Source organism: Moschus berezovskii, chromosome 17 (genome assembly GCF_049115385.1).
Source record: "Moschus berezovskii isolate FMDL1 chromosome 17, NW_MosBer_1.0, whole genome shotgun sequence".
Taxonomy (NCBI): Eukaryota; Metazoa; Chordata; class Mammalia; order Artiodactyla; family Moschidae; genus Moschus; species Moschus berezovskii.
Window position 1 is genome coordinate 47,161,087 of NC_142476.1, and position 25,759 is coordinate 47,186,845.

The following is a 25,759-nucleotide window of genomic DNA, read 5'->3' on the forward strand; positions in this document are numbered from 1 at the left end:
GATTCGAACCAGCTGACTCACTGGAAAAGACCCTGATGCTGGGAAAGATTGGAGGCAGAAGGAGAAGAGGGCAACAGAGGATGAGATGGTTGGATGGCATCACTGATTCAATGGACATGAACTTGGGCAAACTCTGGGAGATGGTAAGGGACAGGGAAGCCTGGAGTGCTGCAGTCCATGAGGTCACCAAGAGTTGGACACAACTTGGCAACTGAACAACAAGAAAATAAAACAACAGACAACTGGAAGGAGGTGGCTCCTCCTTCCAAGGGAAGCTACCAAGAAGAAAAGAGCAGGGAAGTGTCCACGTAATACTGCTGGAGTCTGAGGATGCTCTGGCCTCACGCAGGATGACTGAGAAGTCCTCCTTGACTGTATTCAGTGTCAGGCGCCAGCTCCACTGAAGTGGTCTGAGGATCTGAGGATTTGGGGGGAGGGGGAACATCCTCTACTAGGCTTTTCTCTTCTATTCAACACAGTCAAACAATGTTTTCTGATGACCAACTTTGCTCCAGGCCCTGGGCTACATTCTGGGGATACAAGACTCTACCACTTGGCGAACACACTAGGTGTGTCACTTAAGGTCTTGTTTCAATCTGTCTTCCCCACTAGAATGTCAGCTCCATGAGGACAGGGGGTTTGTTTGTTCTGTTCCCTGCTGTTATTACCAACACACACAGCGGTGCCTGGCATTGTGCTGGTGCTCCATGGACATTAATTAAATAAATGAATGACTTCTGACCAGTAATCTAAAATGAGAACTGAACGAGTATCCTGGTGAACAGCATGAAGGACTCATCCTGTCTTCAGGCTCACTTGCCATCTCTTCTCTCTGCCAAGCCCCAACACCAAACTCAACAAGTCCAAAGCTAGAGACACAGACCTGGGCCTGAGCACTAAGGTGAGATCCAACTGCAGAAACTGTCTTTCTTCTTTCTGACACCAAACACATTCTGCTTCCTAACATCTCAGTGCTCTGCCATATAGGTGTGGATAATGCACTGGAATTTACCCATATAAACATAACTTTGGAAAAATGTCCTAAAGCAAGTGCTGAAACATAATTGTAAGTTATCACTTGGCAGTATGCAGGGTTATCAGGAGAAGAATAAGCACACAACACTACTGGGGAATACAAAAACCAGGCTGGCACAACAGTGAATACAGCAATTGGGGGTCACCAAGGCCATTACTACTTCTACCTCAAAGAGACTATATTTAAGATACAAGTGGGCTAACAGGAGACAGCTTTCATGAGTTCAGTTCAGTTGCTCAGTCGTGTCCGATTCTTTGTGACCCCATGAACCGCAGCACGCCAGGCTTCCCTGTCTATCACCAACTCCCGGAGTCCACCCAAACCCATGTCCATTAAGTCGGTGATGCCATCCAACCATCTCATCCTCTGTCTTCCCCTTCGCCTCCTTCCCTCAATTTTTCCCAACATCAGGGTCTTTTCAAATAAGTCAGCTCATCATATCAGGTGGTTAAAGTATTGGAGTTTCAGCTTCAACATCAGTCCTTCCAATCAACACCCAGGATTGATCTCCTTTAGAATGGACTGGTTGGATCTCCTTGCAGTCCAAGGGACTCTCAAGAGTCTTCTCCAATACCACAGTTCAAAAGCTCAGCTTTTGATTCTTTGGCGCTCAGCTTTCTTCACACACAGTCCAACTCTCACATCCATACATGACCACTGGAAAACCATAGCCTTGACTAGATGGACCTTGGTTGACAAAGTGATGTCTCTGCTTTTTAATATGCTACCTAGGTTGGTCATAACTTTCCTTCCAAGGAGTAAGCGTCTTTCAATTTAATGGCTGCAATCACCATCTGCAGTGATTTTGGAGCCCCCCAAAATAAAGTCAGCCACTGTTTCCACTGTTTCCCCATCTATTTGCCATGAAGTGATGGGACCAGATGCCATGATCTTCGTTTTCTGAATATTGAGCTTTAAGCCAACTTTTTCACTCCCCTCTTTCATGAGTTACTTCCTCTCAATGTAGGGTCCCCCCCACTGCAATCTTTTTATTTTTTTAAACCTCCTGTTTCCTTCCCTAATCCTGAATTCTAGTTACCAGGCTAATAAGGTGTGTTTCGCCTGTGAAAATGTAAGGTTCCAAAGTCACTGTACACAAAGTGTTCCATGCATACACAATGAAAATTGACTTCAGTTCTGTTGCTAAGAAACTGTAGAAGGAAAGGGTTTTTCCAGCCTCTTCATTTATAAAGTAACCACTTTGTCTATCGGAGAACAAATGCAATCTCTCAAGTCCCCTCATGCCTTGCTCTCATTTTAAAAATGAACAGAGAAAGATGATGGAGAGTGGCTGAAAGTGCATGCTATCTTCATTTTTTTTTCATGTCCTTGAAAATGAGATGGAAACATGGTTTCAATAACTCACTGCTCTCATATTTATTAATCTTTCAGGCTGAAGATTCTCCCCAACACTCCCCTACTTCAAGCAAAAATGAAAAATGTCCCATAGAAATTACTCTTTGATTTTAAAAGGTTAGCCTGAGCAGTGAGCACTAATTTACGCTATGCTTCTATTCCATGTGGGGTTACTTCCCGGGTCTCTGTTCTATCCTACATTGCCCCAAGGCCCAAACACGTACACTTGCATGAACATGAAAATACACACACACACACAGCCCAAGAGAATAGCACAATGCATCGTTAACTTTCTTAAAAAAAAAAAAAAAAAAACACTAAAATTAGGGCTTGGGACAAGGAACTTGAAAATATACTTGTTAAAGAAAATGAAAACAAAAAAAAATGTTCTTGTTTAAAAAGAGAGAAACAGGCATACTAACTCTGAGCACAGCATAAAGAGGAAGCCTAGAAAGCAATAAAGCCATGTATGTGAAAGGCAAGGTCACAGCTGAATTTGTAGATTTAACCCAGAGGCAACTTCTACTGATATGAAACACTGAAATAAATTTTTGAACTATCTCTCCCCTTCCAATGCTTGGCTTATTTCATTTACTAAAGGACTCTACAGTTCTCTTCACAGCTTGTTACACAGTAGAATCTTTCTGCAAACTAATTGACAAAATTGATTGCCTTACACCAACTTTTCTACACATATAATTAATTTTTAATTAGGTGTCTCATTTCCAAAAGGACTTGACAATAAACTCCATTCTATCCACCCTATTGACTTCTTTAAACAAGAGTTTGATTCAAAGGCTGATGGGAGTCAATTACAGAAAAGATAGTTTAGTTTCACTAATATCTGAAACATTAGGCAAATTTTACCCAAATTTAAATCTTCCTTTTTTAATAGTAAGGCCTGATTCTTACGATGGACCACGATAAGACTACGTAACATGAGCAACATGTATATTACTTATATGTACAATGTATGGCAACATACATTATAATTCTTCCTTTTCTTTTTCTACTCTCATATCTAAGGATTAAGCTGTTCATAAGAAACAGTTACCAATTTAGTTTAAAATGAGAGAAAGGGTAATCAGTAGGGAGAAAAAACTACTTTCATCCAATTTAAAATTTACTGAGTACTTATTATGAGTTGTACTAAATATAGCATATCTATATTTTGGGTTCTAAGCAAACTGTAAAAATTTTCAGATTAAGATTTCTTTAGAAAGTGAGAATTTTAAAGTTATGATTCAATTTATGTAAGTTTACAATGACATAAAACGATGTAGGTATATGAAACAAAATGCTTTGAAGAGAGTATGAAATAAGGAAAATGTGAAACGGTGGTGAGGTTTCAACTTCCCTTTAATGTTTTTAAAATAATATTCTCACAAGAGAGAAAGAGACACATAAAATTTAAAAAAGAAAAAGAAAATGAATGGATTCATACTGGATGACCTATAGGTTCATCAACATTTCTTGAAAGACCATATAAAATGTTCCACAACTCTAGAAACTGGACCATTCCTAAAATAAATATAATTCAATTAAGCCTTCTCCTATATTGAATATATAACATTTAAAACAGAACACGAAGATTACGTACATCCTAAAGCTTACATCTGCAGGTCGGTAATCATGGACTGTAGCCTGCCACACCGCCCTGCCCCCACCCCCTCACCCCCAGCTTTCACCTCCACCACCTCCTGCTGCTGTAGGGCCTTAACTTCGGTTCTGCTGTGAATTCCATTTTCTACAGCTGCCACACAAACAGTAAATAAAATTCACTGTATTTTTGCCCCACTAAGCAGCTCTGTCTTCTGGCACATCCAGATGCCTGGCTTGAAAATAGTGAACAATGAAAACAATGTTTTATTGAGCAAAGATTCCAAAAGACCATAACAAAGGCCTTGGAAGGTGCTGCTAAAGAAAGACACTGTGGCAAGGGCTTTGTGTACTCCATGTGAGTAATTCCTTGACCAGTGGCCCGGGTTCATTGGATTACAGATATTCAGAGAATTAGTCTCCCATGTCATGTCAACTTCAAAAGAAAGACTTCTACTTATGTTTATGATAAACGGAGTTTTAAATTGAAAGATGGTTCAGATGTTTTAAAATTTATGAATCTGTAAAATCCATGTACATGACCAATTAAGGTTTATTGTCCCCGTGGATTAACTCTTTTTGGATAAAAAATTTCAGAGGTTATCTAGGTTGTTCACCTCAATGTATTACATCAAAGTTGGTATGAAATATTTAAAGGGAACCATATTTCAAGATGGGGCTTTCTAGGTGGCGCTAGTGGTAAACAATCTGCCTGCCAATTCAGGAGAAGCAAGAGACACTGGTTCTACCCCTGGGTTGGGAAGATGCCCAGAAGTAGGAAATGGCAACCCACTCCAGTATTCTTGCCTGGAGAATTCCATGGACAGAGGAGCCTGGCAGGCTACAGTCCATGGGGTTGCAAAGAGTCAGACATGATTGAGGGACTGAACACACACACATATTTCAAGATAAAAGTTACAGCTGAAAGTGAAAGTGTTGGTCACTCAGTCGTGTCCAACTGCTCGCAACCCCATAGACAGTAGCCCACCAGGCTCCTCTGTCCATGGAATTCTCCAGGCAAAATACTGGAGTGGGTTGCTATTCCCTTCTCCAGAGGATCCCACCCAGGAATTCAACTCGGGTCTCCCGCATTGCAGGCAGATTCTTCACCATCTGAGCCACCAGGGAAACCCCCAAAAGTTACAGTCACCCAAGATGAAATGGAAGCACTCTGCAGGGACATCCAAAGCAATACAACCTCTCCTTATGAAACACCTGGAATTATGCCGAAAGCTATTTCAGCATGAAAGTAATTCCTGAAACACAGCAAAGCGGATGGGAGGCAAAGGGTGAAACGCACAGCTCAGTGAGGCACCCAATCTTACAACCTTGCAAGGCAGGCCAAACTCCACAAGGAAAATGCAGGCCCTGAATTTTAAAAAGAATTCAATTAGCACCCCCAGTATTTCCATAATCAACAGCTGAATGCTAATTAAGAGCACAGCACCAAGAAAGCAATGGAATCCCAGTGCAATAAGCAACAACACAAGGGCGCAAATGCTCCCTTCAGCTTGCATGCATAAACAAACAGAATTAATAACTACCCAAGCATAGAAGGGTGGCTTAATCTGTTTCGATTAGGCGTAGTTCAGCCCTGGGGCTTTTGTGTTATATTTAAATGTGTTCATCATGTTTAATTAAAAACCTAATAATCTAGGGTTGTTTTTTTTTTTTTAAAGTTCTGATCTGTACTTTCTTCCTCTTTCTCTTCCTGAGTTCTACTGATTCGGATGGCTTCCTGAAAAGGAACAGTATTTTTAGCATGCTCTAAGTGAAACTGGTTAACCAGCAACATCACTCTCCAAGGCAGCAGCCACTCACTGACGTGGGCTCCATCCTCGCCCATGTCAGGGGTTCAATAAGCTTCATGAATTAAAGCAAAAATGCTCCTCTGATCTGACCTGGTTTATTTAGCCTGAAAGACTTCCCCATGAGCTAGCTACCAAGGTGTTTCCAATAGTCTCTCCTCTAAAACAGAGTTCTGTCTTAGAATTTGACAGAAATTGGCACAAATCTGGCTTCAGTTCAATAGAACTTAAAGTATCTCAACCCTAAGGCAACTTCAATAAGAAATACCATATCTGTAACAACACACCAAGTGTCTAAGGAATTACTGAGAGGAAGTGTGAAATGAAAGGCCTCCTGTTGTTTAATTCTGAGGCCTAAGATCTCAAGAATTAATGGTTATCTGAAAGACCTCGGAAGAAGAGGTCCGGTGATAGTATTAAGCATAATTTGGGAACTTTTCTCAAAAGTAAACTTTTAAGGTTTACTTTTATATGCATCACTGCATTTATATAAAAGTTTTTCTCCTTGGCGCCGATGCATAATTATTAACCATTAAATGCTGAATTGAGGACAGTGTCAATTAGAGTGAAGCTTAAAAACAATCATCTTAAACAAGAGTTGTCAATACTCAAGTGCCTCAAAGGCAGAGACATTTCTCTCACCATCAGAAAGTCCTCACTCTTCATAAGTCTACAAACCAGAAGGACAATCAACTTAGAAATAAAGACCGTGAGGAACAAAGCTAGTGATGGCAGCACAGAGGCTTCAGGAGTGGCCAATAAAGGATGCAGACCGAGTTCAGCAGGGGAGTGCCTTGACGCTGAACCTTAGGGTCTGGGTTGGCAAGAGAGAGAGATGAGTCTGTTCCCAGGGCAGAAGACCCACAGGGTCAGGAGGTTCCCACTCTCAGCACAGCCAGGGATCCCATGGCAGGTGCTCCCCGCCAACCCTCTCACATGGTGCTCCATTCAAGTCTGTGCAAAGGAAAGCAAGTGCATCGATGCTGGACTCAGGTCAGATGCTGGGCAGCTGGTCAAACTCACATACTGGAGCCAATGAAATTTAAACATAACTAGAGCATCCAAGTATACAGAACATTAAGAGGGACAAAAGAGGCAGGTCCATGTATTTATTTGAGTTGGGGCTCATTTATTTTGCTTAAATCTTCTGATTCCTGGGGTGAGAAAAAGTGGGAATTTCAGCACGAGGGGTGGCACTCAGAGCAGGTGTTCACTCACAGCCAAAACCAGGCTCCAGGTTAAGAGCAGTGACGGTTTATGTGCCCTGCTGCCACATAAAGCGATTCAGAGAGGTGATCTGGACGGTTCAGGTGAGGCTGCCCTCAGCCCATCAATTACTCAATCACCCTCCCTCATTCCCTGCTGAGGTTTTAGAAAGTGAACTTAACTTCCTATGAATAAGGGAACCATTTCATCCCTGGGCTCTGCCAGGGCTGGATGACTGCCAAAGCATTTCTTAAAACTTACACTAAAACAAACATGGTGAAAGTGAGCCCAGACTGACAGGGATGTATGCGGTTAGAGATGGTTATTGCGGGCTGGGAGTGAGTGGCACTCTGGAGTCCTGCTTCACTTCTCAGAATTAAGCTGGGCTTTTCCCCACGTGTCAGGTTCCTGACCCTCCTTCATCCATTTGGTCCAAGTCCTCAAGAGGCAGCAGAGGGGACACTGCCCACACTGTGTCCAATATAAGCAAATGCTGTTGGGGAAGGAAGCCAGCTCTTCTCAGCAGGAATGTGAAAGGTCCGGAGGGAATGAAAGGTCAATGGAGGAGTGAATGGAGGGGGAGCTGGGGAGGCAGGAGTGAGAAGGGAGGGATGATGGCGGGGCAGGGGTGGGTACATGAAGGTGGAAAGAGAAGAGAGACCAGACCAAGTGAGGAGCCTGAGTCTGGGAAGCAGCCGTCAGGGGACCTCCGTGCTGACAGGCCCTAGGATGGGCCACTGTCCATGACTGTCCCGGCCTTTTCGTCTCCTAATGTCTGTCTTCCACAAAGGCTTTGTATAGAATTTAAAATTTTTACCCATCAAATCTCTTACTTCTTCTCACATAAATAGGTCTACAGTGGGAAACAACATCCATGACTTTTTTAAAATAATTGAAGTATACATGATTTAAAATGTTGTGCTAATTTCTGTACAGCAGTGTTCAGTAATATAAACATAAATATTTTTTCATACTCTTCATACTTGTTATGATTTATCACATACCATAACACTTTCACACCATACTCATTATAGTTTATCACAGGATACTGAATATAAGTTCTCTGTACAGCACAGGGAACTATATTCAATATATAGGACCTTGTTGTTCATCTTTTTTATACATAGCAGTTTGTGTCTATTAATTCCAAACTCCCCCATGCCATGTTCCCCCTTTGGCAACTGTAAGTTTGCTTTCTATATCTATGAATCTGTTTCTGTTTCATAAATAAGTTCACCTGTGTCACATTAGACTCTACCTATAAGTGATATCGTATATTTGTCTTTCTCTGACTTACTTCCCTTAGTATGACAATCTCTAGGCCCATCCATGTTGCTGCAAATGGCATTATTTCATTCTTTCTTAAGGCTGAGTAATATTTCATTATACACACACACACCACATCTTCTTTATCTACTCATATGTTTATGGGCATTTAGGTTGCTTCTGTGTCTTGACTATTGTGAACAGTGGTGCGTGTATCTTGTCAAATTAGAGTTTTCTCTGGATATATGCCCAGAAATGGGATGGCTAGATCATATGGCAACTCTATTTTTAGTTTTTTAATATGTGACTTTTCAACACAGTTGAGTTTAACATTTTTACTTTGGCCACTGTCTCAAGGACAAAAGTTTGAGCTGTCTGCCTCTCTCTACTAATCGGGTAAAGTTTCACATTCTCTATTTCAAAGCTGCAACCAACACTCCGATGAACTGAGGGACCGCTGAGAAGGCTGGCGCTCTCTTACAGAAGCTTCAAGGACCATCTCGCCATCTCAGCCCCTCCTTGCTGCCTCCTGATTTTTCCCTCACTCCTCTCAACCCCTGCTGCCCTCATCCACAGCATCCCACGGACAACCTCCCCGGGCAAACACCCAGGATCTCACGACTTCTCACCACCACCAGTCCCAGGTCTGGGCTCTCACACAGCCCTGAAGCCACTCTTGCTTGAAGCAGCAGCCAGAGAGCCACTGGCAGATGGAGTCCCTGTGCTCAGAAGCCACTCCATGCAGAGCAAACAGCAAGACTCTGAACACAGGTCCACAGGCCACCCGACCTGTCCTGTGGGGGGTCCTCCCTATCCCTCACCTCTCCTGCTGCTCTCCCCTTAGACATATTCCTGCCTATTCCTCCAACATGCCAGGTGTGCTTTCACCTTAGGGCCCTCAATATCCAAAAGGCTTGCCTCCTCACAGAAGCTAGGCCCCTACCTGGTTCACCCCCACCCCCTGCCCACTGTTTTCCTCAGCACACACTGATTTATTTACAGGTGGTCTCCCCTCTCAAGGTGGGGCCCTGTGTTCCCCTTGATGGTACCTAACACAGCACCTGGCACCTAACAAGCACTTGATAAATACTGTTGAAAACATGAACGAGCCGGGACCAGGAAAGCCATACAATTTCTAAATGTTCTCCCTTAGGCTATTTTTAAATACAGGCAAGGAACTCACAATCAATCAATATGTGTATCAGTGCCAGCCCGCATCTTAATCTTGGTCAGCCTCAAGGGCAAATGTCAAGTGGTGATGCTCATAATGAAGACTGTATTTGCAAAAACACAAGAAATCTGCCTGCCTTGTGTAGCAATTCTTCTCCCCAAAGTCACAAAGTGGGGATGGACAGCTTCATTAGAACTCCCTCTGCTGGGATAAAACCCATGCGTTTGAAAACATGTACTTCTGGGTACATTTCTATCTTCCCACCTTCTTTAACAGGCGCAGTAACAGAATGAATATGAAAGATCCGATATTGATTTAAAGTCTATGTTTCCTGCTCATGACTACTGTCCTTCTGCAGGTTAGAGACCCTACCAGACTTCACAGCAAAAACAAGGTGCAGCCCAACTCTAAAGACAGTATCAGCTGGTTCTAAAATGACTGAGTCTTAACAGAAGGAGGTATCAAAAGTTAGCCTGCACCAAAACAAACCAACCAACCTAAACTAATTTTTTTAAAGAGCAACTATTAATTTCTTCTCTCTTTCCATGACACCTGGGGAAATCTTTCCCATTTTCTACAAAACAAAGGCTGACTAAACTCAAGTCTTTCCATACAATTATGAGGTTCAAAGGCTCTTTATCCTGACTGACAGATGCCATAGGCAGTCTGCAGCCAGGACCGGATCCTGGGGACACAGTGAGCAGCAGGCCCAGCCGCCCCTCATGCCCCAGAGCAGACCCGAGGCCAACTCCCGCCCGCTCACCACTTCATCCTCGGTCCAGCTCTTCTCGATCAGCTTGGGCACAGGTTTCTTCACCAGCCGCTGCAGAGCTTTGCCAGCATCATAGCCACTTTCATGGAGCTAAAACAATAATGACAATTTTAGTTTGTTCACTGCACCAAATAACAGAACTGGAAGCAAATCAATAAAAAGGGGATTCTTCATTTACTCTAACAGAAGAGTCATGAGATGGGCACACGAGACTCAGAGTCACTTTAGCCAGTGTCATAACTGGCTTATATCCAACCACCCCCCAGATCCAGCTGTTCTGGGAGAAGGACACAAGCAGGGGAGAGAACATTCTGGCAATGACAGGAACAAGATGAAGACCAACAGTAACATTTATGGAACATCTGGCCTAGGCTGTTGCTAAAGCACCTTCCACGCACTCATTATCTTTGTTAATCCTATGAGGAAAGTATTCTCTCAGTTAATCTTACGGAGTAGGAACCCTCATCACCCATTTTATGGATGAGGAGACTGAGGCATCGAAAGGTTGAGTAAAGATACTCAACCATACTAAGCCAGTAGCAGTGGAGCCAAGACTCAAACCCAGCCTGCGTGACCCTTACTCTTGTCCCATTTCCCTCAAAGTGGCCTAAAGACGTGACAGATTATGTTCTTTCCCATTAGCACGTCTTAAGTCTTTCACTTATAATTTCACTAAAATAAATTGCAAGTATCTAAATATAAAAACTTTAAATCTAATTATGTAACAGTATACTAACTTCTCAGCACATATAAATGAAGATGCTAGTTTATCTACATGGTCCTTTTAGGACTGGACTTTCTCTCTGGTCAAAACTGTTAATTTTTTTTTTTTCTTTAAAGATTTATTTTTGGCTGTGCTGGGTCTTCATTGCTATGTGCAGACTTTTCTCTAGTTGTGGCAAGCAGGGGCTACTCTTGTGGAAAGTGAAAGTCGTTCAGTCATATCCAACTCTTTGCAACCTCCTGGACTATACAAACACTCCATCGAATTCTCCAGGCCAGAATATCCTCCCAACCCAGGGATCAAACCTAGGTCTGCTGTATTGCAGGTGGATTCTTTACCAGCTGAGCCACAAGGGAAGCCCTTGTTGTGGAGGACAGGCTCAATAGTTGTGGCTCACTGGCTTAGCTGCTCTGTAGCATGTGGAATCTTCCTGGACCAGGAATCGAACTCATGTCCCCTGTATTGGCAGGCAGATTCTTAACCACTGAACCACCAGGGAAACACGGAATGTTTTCCTACTCCATATCCTTTTCAACCCTGGGCAATGCCTGGCACCCCTGACCCCTCTCCATCTTGCAAAGATATGCCTTCCTTGGCTCCTATGACCATGTCCACCTCTGGTTCCTGAGTCTCCACCTGTGGACAATGAAGAGAAGGAGCAGAGAGAATGATCCTCCTGCTCATACTGACCTCCCCAAACTGTGGCTGTCTCTCCAGATTTCTCACCAGGAACTGCCCTTTCTTTCCAAAGTCTTACTTCTCTGATAGGAGCATTTGTTTTGGCTGAGACCTATACCTCTAGGAAACAACACCATCCATAGCATAAGGTGATACACAGAGATACTTGTTGAGTTAATAAATAAAGGCGTTCAACTACTGTCCCTCGATAGACTCAACCCAAATCTCCACCTCAGTGTTTTCAGGTTCATTCAATCTGATGTTAGCTGAGTAACTATTATGGTGCAGGCCACACACCAAACCCTGGGGACCCAGCAGTGAACACAACGCCCAACCGCAGGGGACATGCTGATCTTTCTACAAGTGTTTCAATCCCTTATTTGAAAATTTCACCAGCATTTGCAAATCCTCAGTACAAATAAGGAGTAAACTTTACTAGTAAGTCATAGTTTGTTTATTTGTTTGGATGGATGAATGGATGAACAAATAAATAAAAATTTTGGATACAGCAAATCTCTCCTATAACTATTTGACTGCTACTGGAAGTTAAATATCCATTTTCACTGCTCATCAGCAAAACAAAAAGTTATTAAAAATCAAAATTTCCCAAGTTAGTCTCACATTTTAGAGGATCCCAATTTACTCTAAGTTCAGACGACCCACAGATATCCAGACTAGAAATTAATTACTAAGACAACTACCTTAAAAAAAACAAAAACACCTACTTCAATGATTAATGCTGAATCTTTTTTTGGTGGTGGTCAGGTGTGGATATGGGTGAGTGTACACAAAAAATATGGATGCTAGATACGAACTTATGTATTTTTATGGCATTCATTGTTAGAGGATTTAAAAAATAGTATACTATAAATATTATACTAAATGAAATACTATACTAAAATATTAGAATTTGCAAATGTTTGAAAACTGTTCAACTGGCCTCCTTTCAGAAGTATATAAAATAAAAAGTAATATTTTCATACTTTGCCTAAGATCCAGAACAAGCAGATATTTGCCAAGTTCTATAATATAATTAGGATCTATAATGAGAGCTTAACAGCAAAGATTAGAACTGAATAAAGGGAAAAACTGCATGGCTATTTAATTTTTTAAAAAGCACCAAACCAGTCAATCCTAAAGGAAATCAACCCTGAATATTCATTCATTGGAAGGACTGAAGCAAAAGCTCCAATACTCTGGCCACCTGATGTTAAGAGCCAACTCATTGGAAAACACCCTGATGCTGGGAAAGATGGAAGGCAGGAGAAGGGGGCAGCAGAGGATGAGATAGTTAGATAGCATCACTAACTCAATGGACATGAGTTTGAGCAAACTCCAGGAGATAGTGAAGGAAAAGGAAGCCTGGCATGCTGCATTTCATGGGATCACAAAAAGTCAGACATGACTTAGCGACTGAACAACAACATGTTAGTGATACTCTGAAATCAATTCAAGTTGATCAAATCATGAATTCTTAATAAAAAGCTCATGGCAAATTAACAATATTTTATAAGAGGTAATTACAGTAAATGGGGTAATTATACAGAAAGTGATGAAAAACTATGGACTTTGGAGCCAGATTATCTGGAGTGGAATTCTAGCTCTACCACTTACTAGGTGTGTGGCCATGGACAAGTTACTTATCCTCTTCGGGCTTCAATTTTATCACTTTTAAAAAATGCATATATAATAGCATCTACCTTTCAGGGCTATTGTGAGGATAACATTAGAAACTACATGTAAAATTGCTTATAAGTACCTGGCACATAGTATGCTAAATGACTGTTAGCTATTTATTTTTAGAAGGAAGGAGAAAAAAAATGAAGGAAGTAGTCTCTATCCAGTTTTCATTAATTTTCTACATTAGAGAGTAGCCTTTCCAGAGACAGAAAAAAAATGTTAAACTATAAACAAAACCACTTATGTTTCACATAATTATTCATGTTAATAATTAATGAAATTTGATTAAAACTCTGGTACAGTACACAGAAAAAAAATTCAATCTTACATGGCTGATAACAGGAAATTACTCATAAGAATGCAGGGCCCATGCCAAAAGTGAACAAGTGAATGAAGCTAAGTCATTAATCCCTATGACATTCCTGACTTTTGGTGAACCAAGAAGAGCTTTAAATGAGCTGGAAGAAATGTTCTGAGGGACCTGCTGCACTCAGGGTTGTTTGGTTTTTCAAGGAGGGTGCTCCTGGTTGCACGGCACCCCCAGTCAAATTTCTCATGAGGTGCTTTGATAGAGAGTTTTCCCTTAAACACATACTTACATCTGTGCTTCCTTTGTTCAGATCACACTTTCCCCTGACAAAGCTGTTGTGATATATGTGGTAAGCTGAATAACAGGTTAACTGCCTCCGCTCATGCGATCCACTGTCAGCCTGTCTTCTAAAAATAGTCCTATTCCTGACCTTTCCATGCCATGAACCCAACAAGCATCCAGTGTCTACCTCCTCTGTCTCTGCCAAAAACACGCCAGAAAAGTAAAAGTGTGGGACTATTTAACAACAGTGACAAATATTGATTGAACACATGGAGTCGGGAGTGACTGTGCTGTCATCAAGAATTCATGAAGGCCAGTACAAAGTTCTGTTCTGGCATGCCCTCTTCCCAGAGAACCCAAAGGGGCTTTCTCAACAAGCCCCTTCTTAACATTGCAAACAGTTATTCCCACTTTATAGCAACTGAGTCTAAGAAGTTCTGAGAGCGTTACATTTTTAAAGAAACACTTCAGTTATATTTACTAAAGATGGACTTTTAACATATTAACAGTTGTTTCAGCCCACATTGTTTCTTTGAATATGCACTTTGAGAAAATTACTGGGAGTTCAGGACATCCTTCACTCCTTCTGCAAACATGTACTGAGGGCTAAACGGTGCCAGACGCTCTTCTGGGTGAGGGGAACAGACAGAGCCAGGAGAAGCACAGGAAATGGGCATCAGAAATACTGAGTTGAGAAGCAGATTAAAGAACTGTTCTCATGTGACACATTCACCTAAAGTCACATCTATACCCCAGGGTCCTAAAAGGCTGGGTTGCTGGGTTCCACCTTCTTTGCTTAATATACTGTATCAGGCTCAAAAAAGCACTTCTTAAAAAGGGTTTGTTTTCTGGAGGATTATGAAGATTTGTTTTTCTTCAGACTGGAGCCAAAATAATGTTTGAGCTAGAGCTTAACTAGTTGTTTCAACTTCATTCCTCATGTAAATTAGGAGTTTGTAAGTTTACCAAAATACTAGCTATCTCAAATCTTTAAAGATTGTCATTGAAAATATTCCCCTCTATACTGTGCCAAGCTCTGAAGAACTACAACAATCTCAACCTGTGAAAAATACGTGGGTTCCAAATTTGAAAAACCTGATCACGACCACAAAGGTACATCAGTATGGGAAATTCAGTGCCCAATATGGCTAAGCTAAAAGGTTCTTCACTGTGAATAAGATTTTCTATCATTACCCTAGAGAAGACCGCTCAAAGAAACTGCAATGAAGACACTCAAACAGCTTCACTCTGTAGTCTTAGAAGAGCAATTAAAGCAAGGTAAGTAGACCTTTCTGTCCATTTTGCAGCCAAGACATACTGGGAAAATCCAGGATTAAAGCAATTTTAATGTACAGAGAAACGTACCATCTTGGAGCTACTGGGTCAACATCAGTGCAAAAAGTAGGCACCAGGACAGAACATTCTTATTCAGTCAGCTTCTAATCTTCACAAGCTCCCGTAGAGAGAAGAACCTAGATTTGATGCTGTCATCATGACCCGCCAGCCAGTAGAGCAGGAAGTCATTCCACAAAAACCACTGTCTTCAAATTCATCACCATAGGGTGTGCACGTGCACATGTCTGTATGCATGTGTGTGTGTTTTAATCCAATGATCAGGGAAGCATGCACTGGTAAATCTGCTGCTTCCACATCACTGCACTTAGGCACAAGTAGCGATAAAAGTCATCTTCCCCTAAACCACAGGTCAGTATCTGGGAGATCTGATAACAAAATGGTGACTTTTCACCAATCCACTAGCCTCTAAGTCACCCCATCATGGACTTCTCTTTGCTTTGCTGTTTCCCAGCAGTCCGTCAGCTGGTTCCCAGAATTTGCTCCACAGAATGCTCAGCTTGGGCTCTTCCCTTCAATTCCGGTTTGTTCACTGTCAGAGAGTCCAGGTGGCTCTTCCCCAACCAGCTGTCCACTCTCCTTGGCCATGCCTTCTGCTGCCCTGAGACCCAAGGGACACCCCAGCCCCACAGGGAGGCTACTGTCATCACAATCTCAGTTGTCCTTCCATTCACTCAACAAGAGCTTCTGAGCAACTCTAAATGTCACATAAAGTGCCACCAAATAAGGCTAAGATGGCCCAAGCACACTAGCAGAGTGGACCAGGGGTTTGACAGTGCTAAAAACAATAGCAGCTTCTAGTAGCAAACCCCTAGTTTGGTTCAGCTTAACAAATTGAATGGCAACACCAAATGACACAACACCAGGGACATGGTGCCCTCTGTAACTGGACACAGCTGGCTGCTGCATAAAATGCTCTGAACAACTCAAAGATTCCAGGTGCTCAGCAGCCCACCTGTACAACTGTTCCCACAGTCAAGGCCTCTGCAGCCTCATGAGTGTGAACACGGTGCCAGGTCTGAGCAAGGAAACAGATGCCTCTTAGGAGCTTCATCACAAACCAGCTGAGTTGAGGTTCTCACCTCTGTCAAGTGGGACTAACAACATCAGCCCCTCACTGTGTCAAAGGACCATGCAAAGCAATAAACGAGACACCATGTGACAAGATACCCTGAAAGGCCAAACGGCTATAAACTGTCCAGCAGTACCATCATGGGGAGTAATAGTTTAGGGACACGGCTATTACGAAAGATTCTTAAATACTTGCAGGTTCAAGGTGCACATGGTACAGGGGACTACACAGCCTCGAGTGTCCTGTGACAGCCCCTGACCTTTCTGTGATTAGTAGAAAGGAAGGGTCAGGCCACAAGAAGAAAAACACATTTCTGTATAATTGACCAAGTTAAACCTGCTCCTCTCACTCAGCCTGACAAATCATTCCCTGCTTATTACTTTCTATAATTTAATATATATAAGTGCTTTACTGGCAAGCTTCTCGAAAGAATAAATAATACTTAATGACTGCCTACTGTTTAATTAACTCATGATTGAACTTCTCATGGATCGCTATAAACACTAAATTATATCCTTCCTCAAAGCTGCCATGGACAGAATTCTTCTTTCAAGCTTTGACTCTCCTGCCTAAACAATTCCAAAATTTCAGCAAATCTGTACATTGGACAGGGAGGTGAGAGAATCAACCTTAATGCCTGGTTATTAACTGTGTTATTTTATAGAGCAAGGACGAGGTCTTAATTTAAATAAGATTGAAAATGTGCACATGTCCGAACATCTCATTTATATTACAGCAATCATTAAACATCGCTGGATCTGGGGCAGTCTGATTAGCATAAACTCTGCATATTACCACAAGGTTTCGAGTTTCTACTCCAGCTTCTCATCTGAGCTGCCATTTTCTGTCTGCGTGATGCTGCAAATAAATTCTCCCCTTGGCACGGCTCAGCTGTCAGGCACCTCTGTTCTATAATGAACCCATGAATTACATCTCCTGCTCTGTCATCCCAGGTCTCACACATCAAAACATTGTTCTTCAATTGTAATTTATAACTTAATTTAAATGTCCCTTTTACTGTGACCTTTTTAGATCAAATGGCATTGCAGCTGGCAGCTACTGCTACGCCAAGTATTCTTCTGCAATTACAGCCATTATAATAACTGCAGAAAAAGCCTATCTGAAGTTAGATTGCATTCATGCTAAATATTAAATAACTGCAGTCCATTAGGGATAATATTAGATTTCAAAGTCTTCTGCTCTGCAAAATACACTGTTTATTTATACGAAATTGCCAAAATAACTTAAAAAGGGGGAAAAAAGTGGAATTTGGAAACGATCTTAAAATTCCTCATGTAGTTTTAATCATTTGAATTATTCCTCACTAACATGAGAAAGCTGTCTGAAATCTGACAACTGAAAACATCCTCTCATAATATATAATTCACAAACGCATATATATTTTCATTCATTCCTCTATCACCAGTGACCTCGTTGAGTTCAGTTCAGTCACTCAGTCATGTCTGACTCTTTGTGACTTCATGGACTACAGCACTCCAGGCTTCCCTGTCCATCACCAACTCCTGGAGCTTGCTCAAATTCGTGTCCATTGAATTGGCGATGACATCCAACTATCTCACACTGTTGTCCCCTTCTCCTCCCGCCTTCAATCTTTCCCAGCATCAGGGTCTTTTCTAATGAGTCAGTTCTTTGGATCAGGTAGCCAAAGTATTGGAGCTTCAGTATCAGTCCTTCCAATGAACATTCAGGATTGATTTCCTTCAGGATTGACTGGTTTGATCTCCTTGCAGTCCAAGGGACTCTCAAGAGTCTTCTCCATCAACACAGTTCAAAAGCATCAATTCTTCGGTGCTCAGCTTTCTTTATGGTCCAACTCTCACATCCATACATGACTACTGGAAAAACCATAGCTTTGACTACACGGACCTTTGTTGGCAAAACAATGTCTCTGCTTTTTAATATGCTGTCTAGATGGGTCATAGTTTTACTTCCTAGGAGCAAGCATCTTTTAATTTCATGGCTGCAGTCACCATCCACAGTGATTTTGGAGCCCAGGAAAATAAAGCCCAGTGACATAGTACAAAGCTCAAAACATGATACACACGTACATTCAAAAACTACAGTTAAGACTGAAAGCACAATGTTTATTTTTGTTTGGCCACTGTCACTCCTAATAATGCTACTTAAGCGCTGGAGAGGATAAATTTCTCTAAATACTCTTATGGGCACACATTTGAGAGATAAAGGTAAAGACAGAATTTAACTGCTGAGAGTAAGGGCTAAAGGAAAGATTCAGTTAATTTTCAGAAACAAATACATTTTCTCTGGAATAACTCTTCCCCTCTAACACATTCTGAATAAGTACAATGTTCTAGAAATTATGTCAGCTCCTGAGGTCACAAAGGAGAAGAGAGAGAGAGGGGGACCAACATTTCTTTTGTGTTGCCTGAGCTAGGAACTTATACATCTGTGTGTGGGCTCAGTTGCTCATTTGTGCTCAACTCTTTGAGACCCCATGGACTGTAGCCTGCCAGGCTCCACTGTCCAGGCAAGAATACTGGAGTGGGTTGCCATTCTCTTCTCTAGAGGTGCTAAGAACTCACTCAGTATATAACTTCATCATTTCACACCACTCTTTTGAGGCAAGAGTGCTACATATGAGGAAACAAAACTGAGAGGTTCAGCCTTGTGCTTGAGGCCACCTCCCTACAAAGCAGCAGAGCAAGGATTCCACATTAGCCCAGTGTCCAGGACCCCGAAGACTCAGTCCCTGCCCCCGACACCTCTACTGGAGCACATCAGGATCGGCGATCTGCTGGCAACAGTGAGCTCAGGGACTTCTCCAGCTGCAGGGATGGGGCAAGCACAGGGTCTTTTCTTACACTGGGGTGGCTAGTCAGGAGAAGCTCAGAGTAGAGAAAACACATACATATAAACAAAATAATGAAATAAATGTTTAATAAAAACAGAAAAGTGTCAGTGACTAGGGTGCTATTTGTTCTGTTGAAAGAGCAAGATAATTCCACAAAGCAGATTTTAAAGATCAACAGTATACATAATATGATTAACCTTGCCTATACTTAGGGCTTCCCTGGTGGCTCAGCAGTAAAGAATTCACCGGCCATGCAGAAGTCACGGGTTCCATCCCTGGGTTGGGAAGATCCCCTGGAGGAGGAAATGGCAACCCACTCCAGTATTCTTGCCAGGAAAATCCCACGGACAGAGGATCCTGGTTGGCTACAGTCCACGGGTTCACAGAGAGTTGGACACCACTGAGGGACGGAGCATGTCTATACTTAATAAAGAGCAACAGTCAAATTAAAAACACTATTCTAGGAGGAGGTAATAAAAGACAGTTATTATGTCTAAGCAATAATTCACTTGTAACAATTTCCCATGGCTAGTACAACACTGTACCATTTCTCATTCTCAGCTCTCACATATGTATCTAGAAAACAGGTCACAATCTCCTGGCTACAGTGCTTTCGAAGATCTTCCAAACCCACAGAACAGGGACCTCAACCACAAGGTGATTAGAAAGCAAACACCAAATGCTGGCACATCAGCTGAGGTCAGTAAACTATTTTTAAAATATAGAACAAACCAAGTCTCAGCCATTTCTGACCATTTGTCTGTTTTCAGCATCTAATCTGACATTGTCTTTACAAACATAAACACCTGGACAGGAGAATCTGAGAGGACACTGGCACCAAAGATGCAGGTTTCGGGGTTCCGAGAGGTGAGATCTAAATGCTCCTGGCTCTGGCTTAGATTCAAACACTTGTCCTGCCACTAGCTGTGTGGTAAGAAGCGAATTATTTTTCTAAAGCTCAGTTTTCCTAACTGTAGAAAGGAAGAACATAGGATCTATGCTGAAGGCCTGTTTAGGATGAAATAAGTTATGTGGTCATCACTGAGCCTGATTCCGAAGGAGGAAATGTTCCATAAGGAGAGCTGACTGAGAAGGGATGGGACGCGACAAATGTCACAGGAAAGCACTCTGGTGCTAGGAGAGTGAGTATGCCTTAGAGCACCATAGGGGTGAGCTTATCCTACAGTATAGAGAAGACAGGATGCAAGATGGGGATGAGAAGGGAAACAACGGAGAACCTGATGACCTAGGGGGCTCTCAGGAGTGAGGTGCCAGGCTGTCCTGGAGGGAAGTAGCAGCCTGGGCAGAGGGGCCTGGAGGACCCTGCTCTGAGCAGCAGCGTGGCCCCTGGACTCTTCCTCTGTAACAGAGAGGCTGAACTGGGTCATTGTTCAAACCCCGCAGTTTTTAATCTTCTTTCTCTTTATAGATTTTGTTTTTAATTTTTATTTATTTTTGGCTAGGCTGGGTCTTTGTTGCTGCATGCAGACTTTCTCTAGTTGAAGCACTCAGGTTTCTTATTGCAGTGGTTTCTCTTGTGGAGCATGGGCTCTTGGTGTGTGGGATTCCGTGGTTGTGGCACACAGGTTTAGCTGCTCCGCAGGATGTGGAATCTTCCCCAACCAGGTATCGAACTTGTGTCCCCTGCACTGGCAGGAGAATTCTTTACACTGGACCATCAGGGAAGTTCCATAGATGTTTTGGAAAGGTAAAATTCTAAAGGATATTCTATATAAAAATGAATAAATAAATGGAAATATTAATACTCATTTAGAAAAATAAACAAACGATATAGCCACTGAACTATGCCAACCTGCAGATGCTTCACTTACACCTTAGGGATTTAAAGTTAATGTCTTAACTTTCAGGTCTCTGCGAAAGCTGGACTAGTTCACGCCACGAGTCTTCAAATTAAATTATGCATAATTATCTACACAGCTCACAGTATATAACCTCGCTTCCCAGAAACAAAACCTTTCCTCCTGCTTTCTGTGTGAGTTCCAGCCCAGGACATAAAGGATGCTGGGCTGTGGCAGATCAAAGCTCCTCAAAACTCAGCACACAAATCCACTGATGAGAAGACCCAGCTTAATGATACAGAATGAGGAGTGTAACTCCAGCCACAGAGAGAAAAACTCCCGGCAGAGTCAGGAATCATCATTATTTGTCAGCTTAGAAAGACCTATCTCAGATCACAGGCAGAAAATGTTCAGGGCCACAGTGGAAATTAAAACACTTTTTTCACTTACTCCTAGAATCTTCACAGCCTTCAAAACAGAAAAATGGCATGGGAAGCTCTAACCTAGAGGGCGACAGGAAAACATAGCTCTATTCCCTTATGCAGACATTAGTGAACCCATTCCGAAATGCTCAAGTGAACTAGAAAATACACATGAAAGGTTAGCCACAGGTCAATTATAACCAGATTCCTACAGACAATTAAATTTCTTTAAAATAAATAAACAAAACAACTTCAAGATCAATGGCAACGGTAGTAAGAGAAACCATTTACAAAAAGTGCTTGAATTCCTACTCAGTAGAATTTAAGTGCAGAAATGACTGCTTCCCATCCACAGGGCTCAGTAACTTTAACCTTGGTGATTTTTGAAGAGTAATTTTAAGGCTGTGTAAACAGTAGTGCATTATTCTTTCTGGCTGCAATGATAAAGTAATGGAACAAAGAAAATCAAAGAGGCACACAGCAAAGCATGCAAGACTACAGAGGTGGGAACGCTTCTGAGTGACTGCTCTTTTATTTAGAAACCTCAGCCAAGAACAAAGTGAGTGACTAAGAAATAAGCTATGAGGCTTTGGGCAACCCCAGTAGTGCCTCCAGCTATGCCCTGGAGAACCAAGAAGCCTCGCCCTGAGCCTGAGATGCTTAGCCTCCTCACCATTCTGTATTTCTCAGTCTAACAATAGGTCTGAAAGAACAAAGGAAAAAGACTGTACGATTTCAAAACACAGCAGCAGCAGAAGAGAGCCTGACTGTGGAAGACTACCAAACTTGGCAAATACTACACAAACCAAAGACCTCAAACTCTCAACAGTCCCAAAAGATTCTGTGTGGTGGCCGCCAGCATGATAACTCAGAGGCATCAAGTGAAGTCAGACTGGAGAACACATGAAAGCATGTATCTCGCTGGTGAAATGGTTGGGGGAAGGAGTGGAAAGGGGAGAAAAATTTAGAGCCATCCTTCCCCCAAATCCTTGAAGAACTAGTATTTCAAAGTACTGGAGTAGGCTGGAACACTTCTGGCTTCCCAGATGGCGCAGTGGTAAAGAACCCACCTAACAATGCCAAGAGACCAAGACCAAGGTTTGATCCCTGGGTCAGGAAGATCTCTTGCAGAAAAGAATGGCAACCCATTCCAGTATTCTTGCCTGGGAAATCCCATGGAAAGAGGAGCCTGGCAGAGCTACAATCCAGGGAGTTGAAAAAGTCGAACATGACTGAGCACGTGTGCGTATACACACACACACACACACACACAAGCTGCAAGACACACCCAAGCCATTCTGTGGTCAAGGAGGAAGCTAACCAAAGGCAGGGCAGCAAGACAGACATGGGTGGGCAGGTGGTGTGGTGATTTAAGAAGTTCTGAGAGTGACTGGCTATGGGGAAATGTCTGTCTCCTAGAGAAGAGAGCTGGCCAGGGCAGAGCTGAAGGACAGGAGATGGAAGAGACAGTAGAGACTTTAGAAAGGAACAGCTTCAAAGGTAGCCAAGGCTGACCCCAGGCTACCCAAGACCAGATCTACCAGCAGCACAAGACCTTGCCCCCAACAGCCCCTGAGGGGCAGGCTAGGACCATCCAGGGTACAGCCAAGGAAGAAATAGCAACTGACAGGTCAGAATAAGTCAGTTAACATGGTTAACCATAGATAATCTATGGTTATCTATAGATTCTATAGATAATCTATAACCAATAGATGATAATTCTCTTATCTAAATAAATATATCCTTTGTACAAAGAAAGCCAAATACATGGTACGTTATGCCAATACAAATATGACAGTATTTTATAAATCAAATGTCCTAGGATTTTACAGAAATATCACAGTCACTACTAGAATATTTTTACATTCTCAAGATAACATTCACACTTAAATATAAGTAAATTATAACTGATAGAAAGGGGAAGGAAATAAACTATTACAGAAAATTAAAAATAAGTACTACAATTTATTTTAGAAACACTGTTCAGTCAGTTCAGTTCAGTTCAGTCGCTCAGTCGTGTCTGACTCTCTGCGACCCCATAAATCACAGCACGCCAGGCCTCCCTGTCCATCACCAACTCCCAGAATTCACTCAAACACTGTATACAACAGTAAAACCCAGCTGTTGGGGCTGAAAAACAACCACCAGAAGACCTCCGCATCAAACCCCAGCAACATGCGACTGCAACCTTATTTGAGAAAAAGGTCTTTACAGACATGACTGTGATGAAGTTAAGGATTTTAAGATGAGAAGACAATTCTAGATTATTCAGGTGAGTCCAATATCCAATGACCAGCATCCTTACAAAAAGAGGAGCCGAGGAAAAACACGGGACAGAGAAGACCTAGATACACAGAGAAGACGGAGAAGTGAAGGCAAGCAGAGAAAGAGTGACCACCAGCCCCACAGAGCTCGAAGCCACTCAGTGCTGGAGGAGGCACAGAATGATTCTCCCTGAGGAGCTGGAGGGAAAAATGGCCCAACCGACACCCTGATTTTGAACTTCTGGGCTCCAGAACTGTGAGAAATATGTTGCTTTAAGTTCTGAAGTTTATGGTACACAATTTGCCAGAGCAGCCACAGGAAACTACTACACTGACCTTCAAACTTTGGGGTAAAAAATTTATCTAGGAGAGCTGTGGGGGGAAAAAAAGTTATTCTGAAATCTATTTCAAACTAGTATTAAGAAACACACATACTAGTACAAACACTATAAATCTTAATATTCTACATTTCAGAAGTTATGTTAATATTTGAGCCCTTTAAAACTCATGGGCCTACTTTGTTCTAAGATTAAATGCTTACTTAGATTTAAACACTCATCAAATGCTCTCCCATAAGGGCTTTGCAAAGAGCAAGGACTCCATCACATTTATTGCTGAATAAATAAATGAATGAATGATTGTATTAAAGCCTCTTCTTCAATGTAAAAGGGCTAAGGGCTTTTATCCTGACTTGCTAAACACTTACCATATTGATATTAATGTTTCATATAGGTTCATAGGTCGTAAAATTCCAACTGACTGGCTTCATATAGGTTTCAGTTCAGTCGCTCAGTCGTGTCCGACTCTCCGCGACCCCATGAATCACAGCACAGGTGCTAAAATTCCAACTGACTGATGTTATAGTGGACATTTTTCAAACTACCACAGAACATTTTATCAGTATTTAGCACAGAAAAGACAGAAAATTTTTTAATTAGCAAAGGAACTTTCTAACTTTGGCCAAACCAAAGTAAAAGCTTTTGTTTGCTGAGACCTGGGAGGGCAGAGGGAGACATGCAGTCAGGTGGCAGCAAGAAGGGTTTTCAATTAGCTGAACAGTGAGTCGCCCAAAGCGCAGATTCTCAAGAGGACTGCAATGAGGCGCTGGGCTCGAGTTGGACTATCCTTGTAGTCCGACACATGAAGTTTAAAACGTGTATACGGCACAGTGCGCTTAATAAACTGCAGGTGCTAACCACACTTCTCTCACAAAATTGTTATAAAGATCAAATGAAATCATTCATAAGAAGCACTTAAAATTTCACCTAACACATAAGCACTCAACCAACAAGTACATTTTAATTTTATTACAGCTTATTAATATTGTTGTTATTAATGACATCAGGCAGCTGACCTATAGCTGATACCTAGTAAAATGAGAGTAACAGTGATAAACTTAAGGTTCGATGTCTGGTTGAAAATTCAGTCAAAAAGCTGAGGTGGGGAGAGAATGGCTTAGTAAAGGCATTTACCCACAGAAAAATGAAATAAGACAAAAACAAAACACAAGGGGAAAAAAAAGCAAGTGATGCGTACAATTTCATAAAAGCTTACTGCACTGAGGCAAGCTTTCAGGGTAACTGAAGATAACTTCTCGTCACCACATGCTGATCAAATCTGGCAAGTATTGCTTTAGTGTATGAGCCACATTTTAAAAGACATACAGACAGAGCTGACCACAGGAGAAATAAAATGGTTATGAACAAAAATGGTTATACACATACACGTATATAAAAACTACACCATGGACAGAGGATGAGATGGTTAGCTAATATCACAGCTCAATGGACATGAATTCAAGCAAACTCCAGGAGACAGTGGAGTACAGGGAAGCCGGGCATGCTGCAGTCCATGGGGTCACAGAGTCAGACATGACATAGCGACTGAACAACAAATGCTGATAATCAGTTGAAAAGGTCTTGGTTATATGAGAAAACTTCAACTACACGGTCTTTTTCTGCATCTTTATTTCTACTATCATTAACAATATGAGGAAGATTCCAATATCCTGCTATGACATAAATAAAACACTAGCAAAGGTGCTTGTCAAAACTGATTTACATAAGGTATTCTTAAAAATTATTGTAAATAATTGGATAAAACTATTGGATTTCCATAAAAAGAAAGC

At 41.9% G+C, this 25,759-nt stretch overlaps 1 protein-coding gene across 6 annotated transcripts in view; it reads right to left on the reverse strand.

Moving 5' to 3' along the window:
• RERE (arginine-glutamic acid dipeptide repeats) overlaps nucleotides 1–25,759 on the reverse strand; it is a 417,526-nt gene that overhangs the window by 82,415 nt on the left and 309,352 nt on the right. For all 6 annotated transcript variants that reach the window (XM_055419489.2, XM_055419484.2, XM_055419488.2 and 3 more), the window contains one exon: nucleotides 10,206–10,304. In XM_055419489.2, coding sequence (XP_055275464.2) covers nucleotides 10,206–10,304 — 99 coding nt within the window. The remainder of the gene's footprint in view (nucleotides 1–10,205; nucleotides 10,305–25,759) is intronic.